The 20,515-nt window shown below is 38.3% G+C and overlaps 1 protein-coding gene across 11 annotated transcripts in view; it reads left to right on the top strand.

The window, feature by feature from the left end:
- The window catches only part of COL14A1 (collagen type XIV alpha 1 chain), a 117,743-nt gene that overhangs the window by 3,196 nt on the left and 94,032 nt on the right, over positions 1–20,515 (top strand). For 6 of the 11 annotated variants that reach the window (XM_071553918.1, XM_071553915.1, XM_071553923.1 and 3 more), the window contains exons 2-5: positions 264–419; positions 6,047–6,163; positions 7,238–7,381; positions 10,450–10,536. In XM_071553918.1, coding sequence (XP_071410019.1) covers positions 332–419; positions 6,047–6,163; positions 7,238–7,381; positions 10,450–10,536 — 436 coding nt within the window. In that variant the 5' untranslated portion in view covers positions 264–331. The remainder of the gene's footprint in view (positions 1–263; positions 420–6,046; positions 6,164–7,237; positions 7,382–10,449; positions 10,537–20,515) is intronic. The other 5 variants (XM_071553916.1, XM_071553917.1, XM_071553914.1 and 2 more) reach the window with 1 other exon arrangement.

Genomic DNA, 20,515 nt, shown 5'->3' with positions numbered 1-20,515 from the left:
CTTTGCAAGGAATATAGTGTTTCTTTTTACATGGGCCAAGTTTTCAGAACTGTTGAGTAGCCCAAATATGGTTCTTTGTCACTTTCAGGTAAAATATGCTTTGGTTATAGAATTGCTGGCAGGAATTTTTGGCTCCACTGTCTGTGATAAATTCCTGTTGGTTGGTTGTTTTTTTTTTTTTTTTTTTTTTTTTGTTGGTTTTTTTTAATGGAATACAGATTTTGCCCACAATTTTCATTAACATGGATGCCTTATCTTTGCAGGTTTAGTAAGTCTTTTTGGTCTGTGTGTTTTCAGACCTGCTGATACTGTGTGTAGTGAGGGGAAGAAGATGCTTTGTCGATATGAGATACAGAGCTGTTTCCTCCTGGCTTTTCTAGCTGTCACATCTTTCTTCACCAGTGATGCCCAGGGCCAAGGTAAGCCATATATAAAAAGATGGAGTTTTTCTCTCTGATATGCAGAAATAGACTTTGGTCTTCCAAATGCAAGTGTTATTTTCCTCTTGGTGTGAATCCAGTACTACAGAAATGAAGCAGGAGTTTTGTTGCTGATCTCAAGGAGGCAAGGGGGAGTAGAATCACATGTTCATGTGTGCTTTTTGAACCTAGTATTTCAAGTAGCATAAACATTTGTGCAAATTTGTGTCTGTTGAAGTGAGTTATACACAACATTTTTTACTCTTACTTATATGAAAGTACTGACCAGAAATTGCTGTGACTGTACTCTATATCAAGTAAGTTTGAATGATCAGCTGTGATATTAAGCTTGTATGGAATATATTTGTTTTCTTTGTTGGAACATTAGCTGTTGTAACACTTATTCTGTATTGCACAGATCTGTTAAATGTCACAGACTACTTCTGCAGCTTTAAAAAATATCTCCTTTGTGAGTATTAAAGGATACTGCTTGGATTGTTAGGCTTGCATACTTGTTGAAGTGTATTGACAGTGGCTTGACTTCTAGAGAAAATTTATCCTATTGCTTGGGGAAGAAGGGAGGAAGAATGCCAATGAGTTTTGTGATTTCTAAAGAAAGACGTTTCTCTCGACTTTATGAAATTCCTTTAATATGAAACTGCATGGGCATAGCTGGGAGCAGAATTTGATCCTGGAACTCTTTTAAAGTGTTTTGTATAATGCATTATTCATGAGCACATTCTGAGACTATTGGCAACCTGAGTCTTTCAAAGTTCAGATAAATGCAAGTAGCATTGTCCAGTCTGCGTGGCACTCAAGTGCTGGGGAAGCATGCCAGCTTGGATGTTTGGGAATCTGTATGCACTTCACAAGCCTCTCCCAGAACTTAGGGACACATGTAAGCTGTAATATTTGATGTCGGTGATGTGAGGTGAATGGCGAAATGCACGTTCCCAGTGTTCAGCACATCAGTTCTGGTCAGAAATGAGGTCCACAATGTTTGTGAGTTAATGAGTCAATAAAGCAAAGCATATGGTTAGTCCTTTGTCCTTTCTCTGTATTTCAGACCTAATATAGATGGTTAAGATTTGCAAAATAGGACTAGGGGCTGAGATCCATCTCCAGAAAGTTTTGCAAAATTCCTTGATCTTGGAAAACTATATTCTTCCCCGGTTTTTTGTTTGTTTGTTTTGTTTTGTTATTATTAGTTATATGTAAGGCAAAAACTTCTCCAACTATTAATCAATGAAATGAAGTTCAGAGAGAGGTTTTTTCCACAGTTATCACACTAGCAGAAGCTAGAGTTGGTGTACGTGATGAGTAAAGAACAATACTTCCCTTGTTCTTACACTCTTTCAGCAAGCATCTGCTGTGGAATGCTATCAGCATGTGATACTAAGCTAAGTGGACTAATGCCTTGGCCCAGTATGACTGCTGTTTTATTGAATGAAGTGATTTGAAGTCTCTATTCCATGTTCACAGAAAAAAACCCAAACAAACATTTCTTGTTACACTTAAAGTAGTAAGATGTTTCCCAAATCCTTCCTTTTCTCAAGGTTGCCACTCCTTGCAATAAGCTCTTCGTGCACCTGGCTAACTATTTGCAATTTAATACAACACTAACAGTATGTTTGTTCGTTTTAAGAAAATGTATGCTCTGCCAAGGTGTAGGTAGAGCTGGTATTCATTCCAGCTTGTGTTTCCTTCCTTTGGCAAAGGTGCTCAGGTGTGTATTGTGACTTCTTGGAAAGGAGACTGTGTTTGGGAGACTGAAGCCAACATGCCTGAAGTACAACTTACTCCTTCAGCTGAGCTATGTGGTTCTGCCTCATTTATTGCCCAAATGCTTTATAACCGCATAGTGCTATTCAGTTTTTACTCAATTATTTTTTCATCACTGCTGTTTCTTCCCCATTCAGTATAATGTATAAATAACAGCTTTTGTCTTCTTATGTTCTTATATAGTACATGAAAGTAGTGCTGGACAAGAAAAATACTTTAGAATTTTTCATTTATTCATAAAGTAACTTGGTAACAATGTATTTAAAGATGGAAACTTTTCTTTATGTAGCAATAACTTCCTGTGTTATTACTGTAATTGCTCAATAATTGCAGTGCATATTAACTTGTTCAATTCTTATGACAAAAGTTAATTGGAAACCACAGGTTTAGTTGGTATCCAATCTTAGGCTACTGGTTGTCTCAGAGAACTGTACATAGGCGATTTATGGTATTTTTCCTTTTCATTAAGGTACTGAATAGTTGAAAACATTCTTTCCCTAGTTGTCCACAAGAGTTATGTGTTTGGAGTGGTAATTTATCTGGTGGCATAAACCAAAGCCTTGAACTTGTCAGTTTTCTTTTGGGTGACTGCTCTAATGTTGCTGACGGCCATTCTCTTTTGCATTCCTGTAAAACCACTTAATAAGATCTAGCTACTGATTTTTATCAGTTAAATGACTCAGCTTGGATTAATTTTTTTCCCTTTCTGCAAGAAGTGAGATTTTGTTCCACAGACAATAAAGGTCCAAAGAAATAAAGATATCCTCTTAAGGTTGGTGAATGTGTAGTAATTCCCATCAATATTTTGTTGTCTGTTTGAGTGTTAGATTTTTAACTCCCTTAGATATATGTACTTCTCTATGCCAGAACATTAGTCTTTGCACAACTAAGACACAGTTGATTATCTCTCTAGTGAACCATTATTTTCTTTCTTACGGTTAATTGTTGTGTGGGAATGTCCTTTGGCCTGTACTGCCACCTTTGATACCAAAAATACCCAGTGAAAATTGGTGAGTTATGTAAAGACTATTCTGGCACAACTTTTCTAGTCTTTTACATTGTAACTCTGTAGTAAACAAAAAAACTTTTGGTGATTGTGTCCTTCTTTGCTTGTAAGATCTGTGATTGTTTTTTAGGGGCTCCAAAAATTTACCTGGTTTGGTGATGGCCAATAGCAATTAGGCCAGAACTATGCTTCTTTGTTAGAAGGTGCTTTCATAAACTGTCAAGTTGAAAGTAGGATGGACAGGAGTGATGGGGAAGGAACAACATGGCAGAGAAAATGAACTCTGAAATTCTAAGACCTGTTTTTTGGTTTTTTTTTCAATCCTTGGTGTTACCTTGTTGCTGTCTGCTCTGCCTCTCAATCCCCATACCAATTTACCACTTAATCCTAGTTAAATCTGCAGCATTTTCACACTTGCATACAGTCATTATTCAAGAGGTTTTTTGCTATACCTAAAACAAAATAAATAATTAAAGGAATTGCAGGTTTATAAACTTCTATCTATGATTTGCCACTCTTGGTTCATTCAGCCCAAATTTATTGTGGTTTATGTCTAGCTAAAAGACACAATGAGTCTTGAGAATAAATTAATAGCTGTAATCCATAATTACGGTCTGCTTGGCTTCAAAAACTTTTTACCATAGTCTCTGTCATTTTTTTAGAAACAATTATAGCATGCTGAATGTTCTTGCAGAAACCTGTTCAGCAAAACATTTTGCAATACGAGGGCCAAATTTTCAAAGAAATGTTGTATTTGCAGCAATTTCTGCACTTTTGCTCGCAGCCACTTTTTGTCTAAACTTCAGGGAGGTGGAAGGCGGAGTGAAGACAAGGTCTGACAAGACTGTCCAGCAACTGAGGACATTCACGGGTTGGGTGTAAGCCCAGTGCTGCAAATCAGAACAGTTTTGAGTGTGTGGAGTTGGTGTGTTGCCTACTGTTTCTGTCCCCTTGCCTCTCTTCTTGAGCTTATTCTCTAAAGTTTTTCAGAATGTGGAGGTGTTACTTAGCTGTTCCTGGTACTTATGCACTCTCTTTTCTGTGTTCTGCTAAGTCCCTTGAGGCAGAGAACTGCAGAACCTGCCTTTGGTCTGACAAAACCGCCACTTATGGAATGACAGGCTGATGGAAGGGAATACATCTCTTGTATTGAATATCCAGATTTTTACTTCTAAGATCCAAAATGTGTTTAATGGTAGATGACATGAAAAAACACACATCCCCAGATCTCAAAAAACTACAGCCTGCCTCTTTCCTTCTTTCTTTCCCTGAGCTGTTGGAAAAAGCAGCACGTAGGAAAAAGTAATTGGCTCAGGACAGGCCTTGGCTGCTACTATTGCCAGAGCTGCGTTGGCTGTAGCAGGTCAAATGGAGAGGCCAGACACTGTTGGCTAGCACATTCTGCGTCTTGAATCAGATGCTCCATGTGCTGTAATCCTTAAATCTCAGAATTATCATGAGAACTGTTAGTTTAACGTATTTAATAGACCAACAAACTGTGGCATGAGCCTAGGTGATTAACAGCTTAGTCGTGGGGAAAAGAAATTGCTATTTCCCCACTTCAGATTTCCCTTATTTCTTAGACTTACTAACAGAAACATTAAGAGTGGTAGTAGCAGAGATGCCAAGGGGTTGAAAAATGAAGGAGAAAGTTCAGGGGGCTGTGGAGGCAGTGGGAATAGGAGGAGTAAGGTTGATGGCGGTGTTTGTTAAGATTTTCTAGTCCTTTCTGTGGTTCAGTCTCTGGGTAGCTTCCTGGCTGCCTTTCACTGTAGACCAGTGTAATAGTTTGTAATTTGTTCTCTGTGAGACAAACCCTATTGAAATATATGAAATTTCCCTTTATTGACAGCCTTGGATACCACAGGTGGTCCTCCTATCAGCTCTGCTGCAGTTGTTCAGTGAAGGAGGGATGTGCCTTCCTGAAGCAGAGCAGAAATGTTATATAGAATGTTTTCCACCATCAGTGGAGCTTGACTGAGCAGAGGGATGCAAGGCCATGAAATACTAATTTATGTGTGGAGACACAAAGTTGCTGATACCACAGTAACAATATGGGACGTTTTTTCCATTTGTTCTTGTCCGTGTTGCTTCTCTGATATATCACCTCTTTCTCAATCGTTTCATGCTTTTACACATTTCACCTGCTGCTTCAGTTTGAAACCTAGGTGATGGCACAATATAAACAGAAGCCAGATTTGCTTACCATCCAGGTTGCCCCTGTCTAAATCTCGACTTGCCTGTGCATGCCTGCTAGTCTTGAGAAGACCAAAGCAGTGTTTGCATCTGCAAGTCATTGCACTGCTTAAACCAGGTTTGCAAATTGGGCAGCTTGATGTTCCCTCTGCCTGTCTTTTCTCTTGGTTATTCTTTCTTCATAAGGATTTGAAAATTTGGCCCTGAGTGACATTAAGTGTGGGTAAACACCCACAGTAATGAGAGGTAAAAGAGTCAAGGTTGTGGAAATTGCCAGTGTAAGCAAGGAGAGCAATTTTAATTCCCATATATTAACAAAGAGCATTTTTATTACCAGCTATTTATTTGCCTGCTTAACTAGAGTCTTAACATCTAACATTGTTTGTCTTTCTGTCCTCTGCTGTTAGGTTTTTAGTTCGTTTTTGTAAAGAGATAAATAAAAGATCTGTCTGAGGGAAGTAGTGCACCCGGGGATGTCATTTTACAAACTAATAAACTGATGTATGTGACATTTTGAATAACTTGCATCCTTTATCATTAAAATTTTGTGTTGTCTTCCTATATGTGTTTGTTTCTGTTTGTTTAAAATTGGTGGTTACTTTTTATTTGATTTTAAAATGTTGTTTTCTTTCTGAACTTGCAGTGTCCCCACCAACAAGACTAAGATATAATGTAGTGAGTCCTGACAGTGTACAGATCTCTTGGAAAGCCCCCAAAGGGCAATTCACTGGATATAAGCTTCTTGTCACTCCGAGTTCAGGTAAAAGTCTGCATGTTCTCTTTTAAGGTGAAAGGATTGTCTTCCTAAGGCTTAAAACTTTTCAGAGGCTACTGTCATCCATCAGGACTAAGAAACTGTGAAGCTTTGGATGATGGAGTTGACCAGCTGGGCAACAGAAGAGAGAAATGGATTTCACTAGAGGGTGGTCACAGGCATAGAAAATGTGAATCCAAAGCTTAAGGTGGCAGAAGTGCATGAATGCTAGTTATGGTTCATATGTAGTCTTTGGGAATTGTCATTGATCATCCGTTTTATGTTTCTTCCAGTGGGATATAGGGAAGTCTAGGAAGTGTTCAAGGGAACGCATTGGAACCCTAATTCAGTCAAAGTTTTGAGGTGTATCTCTCTGGTCATTATCCCATAGTGAGCTCTCTGGAAAATATCAAAAATATTAAAAAAATCAAACAGCCTTAAAAAAATTTTTGAATGAAAGGTTGAAAGCTAGACAACAAAGTGACTGTATGGAACTATAGAGGTCCTACTTCTGTACATTTAAATTTAGACATAGAAATAGTTTTAACATACAGCTAAAGTACCTATTTGTACATATTTGTGTACAATCTTTCTATATATGTCTACATAGAAATGTTTAATATTTGTATTTACACATGAGAATTTCCTTGCCCAAAGAAATTGCCTAAGAGAGTATTCAGAGATGACACGTGTATGATGGGTTGGAACTGGCAGCCAATCACAGAGCAGTGCAAACGCCTGGGGCTATGATGGTACCAAACTTGCCAGGTTTTTGTAAAATGTTTCTTTTCTTAATTAGTAATTGTGCTGGGTACATTGGCTGTTTCATGAGGTCCAGGTAAAAAGGCTGATTGATTGATTTTAGAGTTCTATTTAAGAAAATTGGTTAGACTGCCTGACTTCTTGCTTTTTGGGATTTCCTCTGGCCTGGCTGTATGGGTAGTCCGAAAAGTGGAATTGCTTAGGTCATGGTAGAGCTTGAGGTATTTTTAAGTTGTTACATTTGCTCAGCTCTAGGAGGGGCGAACAAAGTTATGCATTTATGGGATTTTTATTTTATTTTTGTCTTTTCTGTTACAGGTGGAAAAACAAATCAATTAATTCTTCAAAACACTGCAACCAAAGCAATTATTCAAGGTCTCATTCCAGATCAAAACTATGCCCTTCAGATCATTGCGTTCAATGAAGACAAGGAGAGTAAGCCAGCACAAGGCCAGTTCAGAAGTATGTGTCTCTTTATGCCTGGCATGCAGAATTTATCTGGCATGTAGTATAACTTTTGAAATGGTAACAAGTCTGACACAAAGGGGGATGATGGAAAAAACAGTTTCTTCTGTGGTGGAAGGCTAATTAAAAGGCACAGATTTTAACTGATAGGAATACAAGGAGGCATGAATTGATTGCAGAGGAGATTCTTGCATTGGGTTATCCTTGTTTCCATTTGATTTATATTCCTTGCTTCCTCGTTCCATTAGGAAAATAGATGGTATCTCGTGGAAAGAATCTTCAGTGAGTGAAAAGAAGCAAAGTGCTTTATTCTGCTACTTAAAAGATTCCATTTTTATTAAAACATTATTTTAACTGTGCCAGTCAGCAACTAGTTCCTAGTTCTATACTATGAAAAGCTGAAATCTTATTGGCCTTAAGCTATCAAATATGTTTACAAATTAACTTTTTTATCTGACCAAGACATACTCTTAATCTCTATATCATAGTGATACATATATGTTTAAGCTGATTTATTTTGATCTTCATGTTAAACATGAATTTGGAATTTGACCCATAAAGAGAAAAATATCACACTGTAGGAGTGCAGTTGAAAGCCTACTGAATTCCCTTGACATTGAACATTTCTCACTGTCACTGCTAAACTGCCTTTCTCTTAAAACCAGCAGAAGATAAAATATGCTGAGTGCTTGATGTGATGTGTTAAAGTCTTTCTAGCTTTTCATCATTACAACTGTGTGTTTAGTATCTAAAGTTCTGTCCTAGTTAGGAAACCCACAAACCCACAAATTACTTTAGCATTAAAGAAAAATCCACAGAAAGCTACAGCAAATTCTGTAATACTGTAGGTGTGGCCGTTTTTTAAATAACCTTTACTCTTTAGAAAAAGTAGAATTGGCAACTTCATTTAGGAATATGGGGATTGTGTTCTATTTATCATACTCTTGAAAACATGTAGTGCTTAATAAGGCGGGAGTTTCATTTAGAAATATGATGCCTTGCATGAGTAAAACCAGATACAGCACATATACAAATCCTTTTTTTTTTACTATTTTATATTACTGTTTTTCCCCCTTTTCTGACACGTGGTCACTAATTCTTGAGCTGAAAAAAGGTCAAACATATAAAAGCTTTGAGAATATAATCTGGTTTAGTATATTGGAAGTATGATTTTAGTGCTGTTGAGTTATAACTCCATGTGCAAATAATTCTCAAGTCTATAATGAAATTTGAATGTTTCTCTTTATATAGCCAGATGTAAATTCTTATTCTAGTACATAGCATTTAATTAACTGAGATCAGTGGGGATTTTTTTCCTTTGAAAATGCAGATATAAAAACATGCACAAGATAAAATTTTTGTCTGTGTAAATATTTGAGTAAAACTGGTGTCTCCTTGTCTCTTCTTCCTATGTGGTTAGAATTTTGACCATTCCCAAATAAAGAAATCTCTGCCAGGATGTGACTAATTGGTCTCCTTTGAGCATTTTCAGCCTTTTATACTATTTCTCTGTAGACTTGATGGTCAATAGCACTAGCATTAGAGGAGGCCGTCAAGAATCTTCTTAGCTTTTAGCCTTTTCTCAAAGGAATGCTCTTAGAAGGCAGAGCAACAGCACCCTTTTTGACTGGTCTAATTCTGGTTATTTCACCTCTCTTGTGTCAGTCAGGATTTTGTTCAGTTAAGGATTAAACCCAGACTTCTGACTGGTATCTGTAGCCCAGGTAACAACCAAGCTCTACCTTGGTAAAAACTGGCTACTCAGCAAGCTAGTGGACTTGAATTTGCTCCGGAATCAGTTTTACAGTTGTTCACGAAAGGCAGAGGTGATGCACAGGTATACATGCTGTGCTAGTAAGAGATGTTGTTCTCACCTCTATACCTGGAGTGCAAGGACTGTAGGTTCTGTAAAGGGTTATCACACTGGGAAGATCAGATTCAGATATTTTCATGATGGCTTGTTGTCTTCCTAAGACCTTAGTCTTGTGCTTATATTTTGGACTGGAACTTGGAGCACTGCTGGTTGACTCAGATATTCCATAGACTATTGGGTCAAATCCATTACACTTTCGCTCCACTAATGTACAACGGAGTGCTTGTACTGTCTCTCTTACATCACCAAAAGACAGATAACCTTCTTTCACCCCCTCACAGTGGTTTTTTTGAATGATGTAGCACAGGGGGACTTTGGTCCCAGCTAAAGCTCAGTGCCTGCTTGAGTGAATGTCAGTTATAAATGAATTCTACATAAACTAAAGAGTTTAATTGGAATAGAATTTTATTTTCTATGAAAGATATTATCAGAGTCATTGTTTTAAGCTCTTGCTGGCAATTGTAGGCAGCTGGAGTGTGGATACCAATAAGCATTCTAAGGAAATTCTGGAGAGGTTGTTTTGGGTTTTTTTCCTAATATGTGACTTCGGCAATGATTTTGCCAGAACCTTTCAGACTAGTAGTAGAACAATAGTGGCTACTAATGTAATATTAGAAATTGCTAAACAAGCTGTGTTCTGCTTAGTTATTGTGAGATTTTTGGGGCATAGTAAGGGAGGTATCCCACCCACTTGTGGGACAGGAAACTGAAGTCTCAGCTTTGGAGCAGCCTTACACTTTTGGGAGTATTTGGTGACCTGAATGCAGATATGGGCATGGGATCTAAGCTGAATCTGTAAAGAGGATAGTGTAACATCTGGCTTACGTGCTTTTGTGTTGACTGACTTGGAGTGGAACTCTGCAATGCTGGACATTTCCCAGCTAGCTTTGCCAATTTTCTGGACTATATTTCCAGTGTGGGATCTTGTTTGCATGGGCTAAGGTGCTGATGTCACTATTTGGACTCTCATGTGTGAGAAGAGTCACTTTTGCGAACTTTAATGATGATAGAGTGGGGAGAGATCCATAAAAATAATAAACCCGAAGGGAGGGAAAACGCAGAAACAGTCACTTGCTACCTAAGTGTATCTTAAGAAGTTGTGTGCAACTACTTTATCTGGAGGGAAAAAATGACATGCTTTTAACTGCGTTGTTTCTAGATTCATTAATTATTTTTACCCCTTACTTTTCAGTTAAAGACATAGAGAGAAGAAAAGAAACAAATAAACCCAAGGTGAAGGATCCAGAAAAAACAAATGCGAGTAAACCGGCTCCAGAAGGTCAGATCATAACACATATGGCTTATGTGATATTCTTAAAATAATTAGCTTCTTTATTTAACTTGGCCATTGTAGAGATTTTCTGTAAGTCAGTACTTTCAATCTGGTTCCCAGGGTTAAATTAAACAAAAGGGAAAAATCAGTATTTTCAAGAATATTGGAGAGTTGCTACAACAGAGTTTTGCTTTTAGTTCTGTGTTTTGCTTTACCACATTACAAAGTAAGTACTAAATACCACCATGAATAGACAAAAATTATTAAAAAGCCTGTTGCCTGTACTTTCCCCCATGAGTGCACTGAGCAGTGAAAGAATTGTGCATGTGTGTGTAATAACTTCATATCATCTTGGCTGTAAGACAGACTTGCAGTATTGATTCCTACCTAAAGTCAATTGATACTATTGTATAAGTAGGCACATAATAACTTGATCACTCTGTCCTAATGCAGGTTATATATATGAAAACATTTGAAACATTTTGAGGGAGGGAAAATAAAAAAAGAAAAAGGAGTTCACTTTGTCTAGTTGCAAGGAGCCAATCTGGTGGTGAAATGTGATATTGCTTGCCATGAGAAGTTTGTGTAGTATGGATGAAAATCTAGTTCAAGCTTACTATACAGCTCTATTTCCTTTATTCTAAAATTCAAATAGCATGTTCTTTATGAAGTAACCCCAACACTAATTATTCCCTTCAGTGATTATTTATGATGTACTAAACAAGCACAGATGAGTAGAGTCTTGGTATGACCTTAAATAGTCTCTCTGTGAATGAACTGGATAATTCCCCCTTCTCTTTTGGTTCTGTCTCTGGCAATGCAAGTATCAAAGGCCTCACCCAAAGCTCCTTGAAGCCCAGACAAATTTTTCTCACTTCAGTGGGTTTTTATTCTCACCACACATACTTATGTCATATTTTATTTATTGACACTATACAAGTTTGTTTCCATACAGCATTCGTCAAGCCAAAGCACCCTTGAATTCCATTTGGTACATTGGGAAAATATTTGCTAGCATTTGCAATGCTTAAAGACACAGGTTATACCTGCTAGTACATGATGGGCTAGTGAATAGGTGATCTTTCCTATATCATATCTGGAGAAAAACTGAGTTGGAAGAATTGAAAAAACTAAAGAAGGAAAATGTGATTTGCCTTCTTAATAAAGGACAAGTGATAAAAGTTGAAGGAGGGAAATTTGGACCTGTAATAGGAAAATGTTCATTAAATGCAGGCAGAGGAAGGTGTCTTCCAGACTGTGGCAGAGGATTTATGCTTTTTTATGGAGTAGGGGCAAAAATACAATTGACAAGAGGAGATTGGATCTGCAGTCTCTCCCTGTTTAGGATTCTTGTTTACTTGTGAAGTCTTTAGCTCAGTCACTTTCTTTATTCCTGCACAACCTTTTACTCATCTGAAATTCTGTTGTATCAGGGCAATATCTATCAGAGCGAAATATATCTCCATCCAGCACTTATGAAAAGTTATTGCCTTACACTTACTGTAGCAGGTTTTACTAGAAGAGTGGGGTATAGATTTGAAACAAAGGTAAAACTTACAAACATCTTGATCAGCAAACCTGACCAAAAAGAAAAAAATATTATGCTAATTTTCATGAATTCTTGAATTTGTTTAGCCTTATTCCCAACCCAGCCATATTTTATTGTACAGTAATAGACCCTTTTCCTACAGCCTAGCTATTGCATATTTCTTCCTTTTGCGCAGTCTAATGATTATTCAAAGTGATGGAGATTCCAAGTGAATGACTTCAGTGGGAGTAGGGTGAGATTCCAAGCGAAAACATTATGCAAAAATAACAGCATCAGCAAAAATTGTGTAGCTGTAAGTAAATTCAGAACTGATACTCAGAGAGTAATGGTATCAAAGCTTTTCTAGCTTAGTATGTAAAGACTGTTCCCCTATTCCCCCTCAAAAATGGATCAGAGAAATATGTAAGAGTCTGTGAAAGAAATGGAATTAAAGAAGGAGGTGCCAAATTTCATGGCAAACCCATTAATAATAACTTGATCCTCTGCAGATGTTTGACAGGAAGTTATCTGAGTACAACCAAATGAATTCAGGCTAGCAGTTAATTGGTTTCATAACAATTTAGAGTATGGCTAAAATTGATATATTTAATAGCAATCCTGATACATTCTGTGGCTGTGTTTATGTCCATAATCTAGTTGGTAAGTCCGTGGGTTCTAACAGCACACACAAAAAAATCAGAATCGTAGAATCATTAAGGTTGGAAAAGACTTGCAAGTTCATGAAGTCCAATCTTTGCTCTAATACCACCATGCCCACTAAACCATCTCACAAAGTGCCACCTTCACTTATTTTTTGAATGCTTCCAGGGATGGTGATTGTACCACTTCCTGGGGAGCCTATTCCAATGCTTAACCTCTCTTCCTGAAGAAATTTTTCATAATATTCAACCTGAACCTTCCCCAGTGCAACTTGAGGCCACTTCCCATTGTCATATTCCTTGTTATGTGGTAGAACAGGCTGACCCCTCCCTCTCTGCAACCTTCTTTCAGGTAGTTGTGGACAGCAATAAGGTCCACTCTAAGCTTCCGGGCAGCTCCCTCAGTCACTCCTCATAGGACCTGTGCTCCAGACCCTTCACCAACTTCATTGCCCTTCTCTGGACACGCTCCTGGACCTGAATGTCCTTTTTGTAGTGAGGGGCCCAGAACTGAACACAGGATTTGAGGTGCAGCCTCACCAGTGCCGAGTACAGGGGGATAATCAGTTCTCTGCTCCTGCTGACCACACTGTTTCTGATATAGGCTGGGATGCCATTGGTCTTCTCAGCCACCTGAGCGCATGCTGGCTCATACTCAGCTACTGTTGACCAGCAGCCCCAAGTCCTTTTCCAATGGGTAGCTTTCCAGCTACTGGTCTCCCATCCTGCAGCAGTGCATGGGGTTGTTGTGACCAGTGTGCAGGACCTGGCAGTTGGGTTTGTTGAACCTCCTACCACTGACCTTTGTCCACTGATCCAGCCTATCCAGGTCCCTCTGCAGAGCCCTCCAACCCTCCAAAAGACCAACAAGCTTGGTGTTTTGAGTGAACTTACTGTAATTAAGTGTATTAGTATAACTTTTTTTTCTCTTTTATAATGGTGCCCAAGTGGAGTTGAGTAGAGTAATATCTTACCTGTAAACAAGAGCAATCTTTGCCCTTAAAACAAATTGAAAACAACCATTGTCCAGATTGCCATTGTCAGTGATTGTGGCTTTTGCTCTTTTCTTGACTGAAAGAGCAGCAAAAGCCTATTTCTTCATTTATTACTGTTTATTTTTGATGTGAGGACGTGTCTTCTGTGAATATCTGCTCCACTTGTTACAGAAGGATGCTTATATAAGAAGAAACTAGAGTGTCTTTGCAAGACTTAGGAGGCAAAAGTCATTCTCCTGCCTATGGAGAACTGTCTGACAAAGTTCTCTAGCATGAATATTAGGGCAGATTTGGCATTTAGTAGGCCAGAAATTCTGGAATAATTGTTATGGTGCAAAACTAATGAAAGGATAGCAATATACTTGTCAGTGTTGTCATGGAAAAGAGAGGAGGGAGACAGAAATGCAAAGATTTCTAGTCTTAACTGCATTAATAAGAAATTATTGGCAATAAGCTCTTCCAGACAATCAGATCCTTATGTTCCCAACACTGCCTGTTGACTATGGACAGCACACAGGTTGGAAGGATATCTGACCTCTGATATGAAGCCAACACTTAAGCCAGGAAGAACTCATCAGCTAAATAACGCTTCCGGAAAATTAGAGCCTTATGAACTCAGCACTGCCTGCTGAACTGCTGGACAGAACACAGGCTGGAAGGATTTCTAACCTCTGCTTTGAAGCCACACTTAGTAGCTAGAAAAGAACTTTCCCCACAACAGCTCCTGAAATAACATTTATAAATGCAAGTATGTTACAGTTATTGTGGGTTCTGCTTTGCCGGTGATAACGTTTAGCTGCAAGATTGTATTTAATTGATAATAAAAGACTCCAAAAAGAAACCAGCACAAAACACATTTTACAGAGACAAACACACCAAACTCAAGTTACTATACAGCAATGTATCCCATTTTCACGACAGACAAAAACTAGCAACAAAGAACTACTAACTAAAAACACAGCCACCTAAAACGTTTATCTAGACACACTTTCAATAACATAGGACAATAAAATATCTTGCACACTACTCTCTCTCTGTAACACAAAGCAAAAGGAAAGAACAGAGCTACTTCTTATAAACACACATGTTGAAAAAGAAACTGCACATTGCAACAGAAAGCAATAACCAATATAAAGTAGCAAAGTATAAAGCAAGTTACTGTTATTAGTATTAAGGTAACAAAACACAGTTAGTAAAGGAGATGCTTCTAAAGAATAAAAGTAGCTGTTAGCGTAAGATGTAAGATAGAATGTATAAAGGAATAAGCTTTGTAAGAAAGTAAAGTATAGAAAAATAGAAAGCACATGGTCTCCTTTCCCCTAGATTTTTCTGGGAGGTAGGAGGAGGCAAGACAAGCTGCTAGCAGCTACCCCAACAGAGACAATGGCATTTCTCCCTCTCTGAGTTTAAACTCCACACTTTTTATACCTTTTTTTCTTCTTCATGTGGTTTTATGTGACTAAAGTCAGAGTTCTGGGGGGTGATACAGATGCCTGAGGGGGGTGGGGTGGGGGGGGGGCCCTTGAGCAGTTATAGAAGATACCACAAAGGAGGGCTGTGTCATTCTTGACAACACTCCACCCTTTGTTAATCTTATCAGTTTGAAAGTCTTTGTCTTCTGCTGGGAGCACTCCTCCAGGGGGGCTGAGGTGTTTCCCTCAACTCATCAAGGCTTATCAGCCCATCACCCCACAAGTGTATATAAAAAAGCATGTGAACTCTGTCAATATTATAAGCACCAGTTTGTGTATTATATCTCATGTATCCTGCTGATTTTCCTGGAAGGCACAAATAGCATATAGTCAAACAAACTTGTTGTTTATAAATACTTAGCTAATATACTTTCTTCAGGGTCTCAGGGCCACACAATAAAGCCCAGAAATTTCTCTTTCAATTTCAAATGGCAAAAGATATCACCATAACTCTTCTATTCCTAGAGGCCAGTTCTTTGGTAAGAAACGCAAGATGGATATCTGTGATTGTAGGTGGTTCCAAAGCATCTCACCCTTATTTTCGTCTTTGTTTGGGAGGACTGATTATGCAATTTTCATCTGAGGTTCTACCATGCTGCGAGGTGTGGATGCCTTCTCCTGAAGTCCCAAATTTACCTTCTTCTGTCCTTGAAGACAGAAGATTGTATCAGGGTTTTGTCTGTTTTTATGGAACCCTGTCAGTAGCTTGTAGGGCTTGTAATAATTTTTTCAGCAACTTCAGTAACCTAGATTAAATTTTGCATCTATTTTGTCCTACCCATTTAAGTAGTTTGAAAAGGTTTGCTCCTTTCCTGTCTAAGTACTGTGCTCTTATCACAAGCAAACCTCCAGTGTATATCCAGTAATGTCCTGGTGCCAGATTAATTCAAGCTTAATGTCTAGCATTTATCCATCAAATGCTCACTTTATATTTGATTTCCAGAAATTTTCTGTAGATCTTCTGTGCAACCACTTTCAAGTCTTAAATCTCCTTTCTATAATTTTCAGAACATGTCGTTTTTCAGCGTAGTGATTTATCGCTGCTATGCGCACTCATTAATACTGTCAGAAACCTTTTCTCTTTCTCTCTGTTGACAAAAAGCTCACAGATGCAGCTTCTTTCAGCACGCACTGATATTTGAGTACTTGTACCCTGGCTCTTCTCCAGCTCCCTCATGTACAAAGCTCCTTTCTGTACAGTGACAGGGGTTAATACATTCTGTGCCTTCTCAGATGTTTTACAATTTCTCAGAGAGCTTCTCTGAGTGATTCTCTGATCAAATCCCTTTGGGGAGGGGAGATTCACAGTGTTTTGACTATATCCTGAGGGAAATATGTGACTATATCTTTTTCTACAGAGTATTTCTCCCTGTATCTGAGCTGAGTTTAGCTACCCATTTCAATAAAAACAACAAAACCCTGAGGGCCAGTTTTATCTTCTTGCTTGTTGACTTCATTTTGGGGGTTTTTAGTTGAGAGGTGTGGTAGCTTATCCTAGGCTAGCAGCCAAAACTTCCACCTAGCTGATGGCTCACTCCTCTCCCCAGCAGGACTGGAGAAAAGAGGAACAGGAATGAAAAATTCATGGGTTGAGATAAAGACTGGGAGACTGATTACCAATTATGGTGGTAGGGAAACAGAGTCAAGTGGGGGAAGATTTACTTAATTTATTGTCAGTTAAAAAAATTGCTAGTGTGGGTAGTGGGAAACAAAAAAGTCAAGCATTAAAACTGCAGCTTTCCTCTCCATTTTCCCAGGCTCAGCTTGACCTCCTTCCAGACTCCTCTCCTCCTCCCTTGTTATCACTGCAAATTACACTCAGTCCAAGTCCCTTCAGACAAGCAGCAAGTGATGCAAAAGGGGTGTTGTGGGATTATGATCAGGATGTAGTGGTTTCTCTCTACTATTCCTGTCTTTTCAGATCTTTCTTCTCCAGTGTATGTCATCCACAGCCTGTAGGGAATATCTGCTTTGCCACAAAGCACTCCTTCCTCCAACCTTAGGGTTCCCTCTGCTGTTTCTGACTCTTTTTTTAACCCTTCCTACTCTCTTTGCCTCGAATTTTCTGTCCTTTTGTAAATATGTTTTTCCAGAGGTGCCATTAGCTGTCTACAGACACTTGGCCACTTCTCAAAACGGTCACCCTTACAGCCTCCCTCCTGCCAAACCTGGCCGCAAACACTCAGTAACAGAGGGACTCTATTAGTCCTTTATTAAAGTTTTTACACAGTCTTTAACCTATCCTGGTTAGAAATTCCCTTATGCAAATCTCAAATCAAGATGGTTTAGGACAGCTCAGAGCATGCATGGACCAGATTTCTCTTCTGAGTCAGGTGTTGTCAAGATAAACCTTTTACAGACTGCAGATATTAAAGCAATGAGACATAAGCTCCCATGAAAGATGGTGATTTATGTATCACAATGTTACAGTTACTTTCTCATTGTAAAGTGCATGTAGTATAGTCATATAGTAATACAGTAAGAAAGACCTGTGAGGGAGGTCAGCGATTTTCATTGCACAGCACATAACATGGTGGTTTGTTCAACCTTCCCAAAGGAAAACTGAGTTTCATCCCTGGAGCAAGTCCATTAGGGGCAGATGTAGTTTTTTCACCAATTCCTATAAAAATCTAGTGATTTGTGGCTAAGTGAAAAAGCCTGGGAGAACTGCACCTTTTTAAATCCCTTAGATGCTTCTCTCTGATGAAGTCGCCTTTACCACATACCAGGACCCCAGCTGGCAGAACATTGCCCGAGCTCTCTGACCAGTGTGGAGCCAACTGGAAGATCTGAGAAAAGGGCTATTGCCCCTCAGTTCCCTGCCCAGACAGAATATAGAGAAGGCTCTGGAAGAAATCATTTGGCAATAAAAGCTAGATCTGATTTTCTAATTTTGGAAGACTGAGACAGGAAGGTAGAAATTTAGGAAAGATTTTGCTAATCTCTTTGGCCATGAATATAGAAAGAACAACTTGGCATTGGTAAAAATTAGGCACTGGGTGAGTGAAAAATAGCATAGAAATCCTAGTGGGCCTTAGACATAGAAAAGAGAGGCTGTATATAATGAACTGTGTAATGCCATACCTTGGCTGCCACAAAGTATAACAGCAAGGTGCTGATGCCAGGTTACATTATTTGTGTGTAGGTAATGCAACCTGAACTAATGTTAAAGACAGTGAATAGTGACTTCATGTGTCTCGAGCAATATTCCTGCATTTGTATATTAATTTAAATACAACATTTTTTTAGGAAGAGAGAAAAATTACCTGTAAGGATAAACAAATGTTTTCTTTGAAAGAATTTAATAATTTTAGTGACCTTTAGCGAATGTAATGCTATGATGATGCATATATATATATATATATAAGTTACAAATATAATGAAGAATGGCTGCTCATTCAGTCATAATTCCCTCTGGTTCCACTCTCCTCTTTGTTTTCTTCACTACTCAGTGCTGCACAGACAAGAGATTTTGGTCATGTTGTACTAAATTTCAAGTTTTTAGCACTTTGAAGATTTAGTATCATAAAAAGACACCTGAAACTATCTGGCATGTGACACTTACCTGCTAAGTAGGAATAAGTATGCCTGGAATTTCTTTCAGGTGAGTACGATCTGCCAGTGCTCTGAATCTTGCAGGAACAATGTTACTTTGTTTTGCAGTGGGATAGGTTTTGATTATTTTTTTTGTCTTCCTAATGTAGTGTACATTTTTAGTGGTGTTATTGTTTACAGTCTTTCACTGTAAATGTTTCTGAATGATTTTTTTTTCCATAATGTGTTTTTTTTTCCAGTGCTATGCACCTATCAGGTAATGCAAAAGGCATATCATTCCTCAAAATGCCATGTTATATGTGGTTTCTATTATATTAACATTTGAAGAAAAGTTGAATCAGTCTTTGGATAGTGATAGAAATGAAAGGTTCACTAAGCCCAAAAATGGACTGATTTGCTTTCTTATTCTGACACTCCTGTCACTTTTGATGGAAATAAGCTTTGACATTCACTTTGTAGCTTTTGATGGCACTATGTAAGCAGCAAAGAAGAAATCCAGAGAGAGCTATATTAGGATATTATTCAGGAGAAGCCACTAAGTATCTAATTTATTAACTTGTCTGTTTAGTTAATGTCAGATGCTTTAGTAAGTATTATTAGACAGTGTGAAATGAGTGCTATGAGGTATTTGACTAAGCTGTAGAAATGAATACCTTCTGAACGTCTGCTCCATTGGCAGTGTTTCATAGTTTTACTCACTTCATCCTGGCTAATGTAACTGCAAATGTTGGTTTTAGTCATGATATTTTTCTTTTTTTTTTTTTTTTATTACTTGCTGAACTTCTTAGCTATGGAGCTGATTAACTATGTCTTTACACAGCCTATAACTTGACTTACTAACAGTGTTTTCTTGAGCTTTCTGGAGGACATTTTAGCTCTTCATTACAAGCAGTGGAAGAAAGAAATCATAACTATGCTTTGTCGGCGTTTTTTCCCAGTGCCATTCTGTTCTTCCTAAACAGTCCTTGTCTTCTCAGCCCTTGCACAATTACCTGATTCTGCAGCCTGAGGATGAAAGTGAAGTTTATTGGAAAGTACTTGGCTCTTCCACTTTCAATACTCTTTCTTTTTTGTCTTGCACTGGGGGCCACTGAACCCTTCAGCCCAGTAGAAGTGTACAGGGTTGCTCAGATCCAACCAGTAGCAAGACTAAGCATGTAGTCCCAATAAGTCTGTGGTGATCAAACACAGGGCTTGGCCAAGCAAGTACTTTTGCTGCCTTAGGATTTTATGTATTTTTAGATTTTTATGTAGTCGTACAGTTTCTTACATTTAAGCTAACAGCCTTTAAACTCTATGCCACGTTCTTGAATTCCAAGTTAAGGGTAAGATAGCCATTAGAACATCTTGTATGGGACACTTGTACCAAGATTAGAGTAATAGAACATATTATAGCCATAATAAGATACCATTTTAGACACAGCATAATAAGAAGTCCCAGAAGACTTTGGAGTAGCTCCAGAAGAAGACGTAATGTGAGGGTGGTGATGGTGAAGATGAATAGAGGGTCCTGAGACCTCCTACTCAGTTTCAGAGAAGGCGTGTTAAGGAGCGGAACTGGGGCATTACTGGGATGGACAATTCTTTAGATTGGATGTAACCTTTAGATAGAAAAATTAAGTAGTGTTATAAAAATTGTCAAATCCATATACTGACATGCGTGTCAATATATTTTGCTTACCTAAAAAGCTTTTTAGTAAAAAGCTATTTCTCTACCTTACCCAGATTGTCTTGGAAAGCTTTTTCCTTCCTAAATTAAGGCAACACTACTAACCA

Source organism: Pithys albifrons, chromosome 4 (genome assembly GCF_047495875.1).
Source record: "Pithys albifrons albifrons isolate INPA30051 chromosome 4, PitAlb_v1, whole genome shotgun sequence".
Classification (NCBI taxonomy): Eukaryota; Metazoa; Chordata; class Aves; order Passeriformes; family Thamnophilidae; genus Pithys; species Pithys albifrons.
The sequence above is the reverse complement of the archived record's forward strand: the minus strand, read 5'-3'. Positions and strand labels throughout refer to the sequence as shown.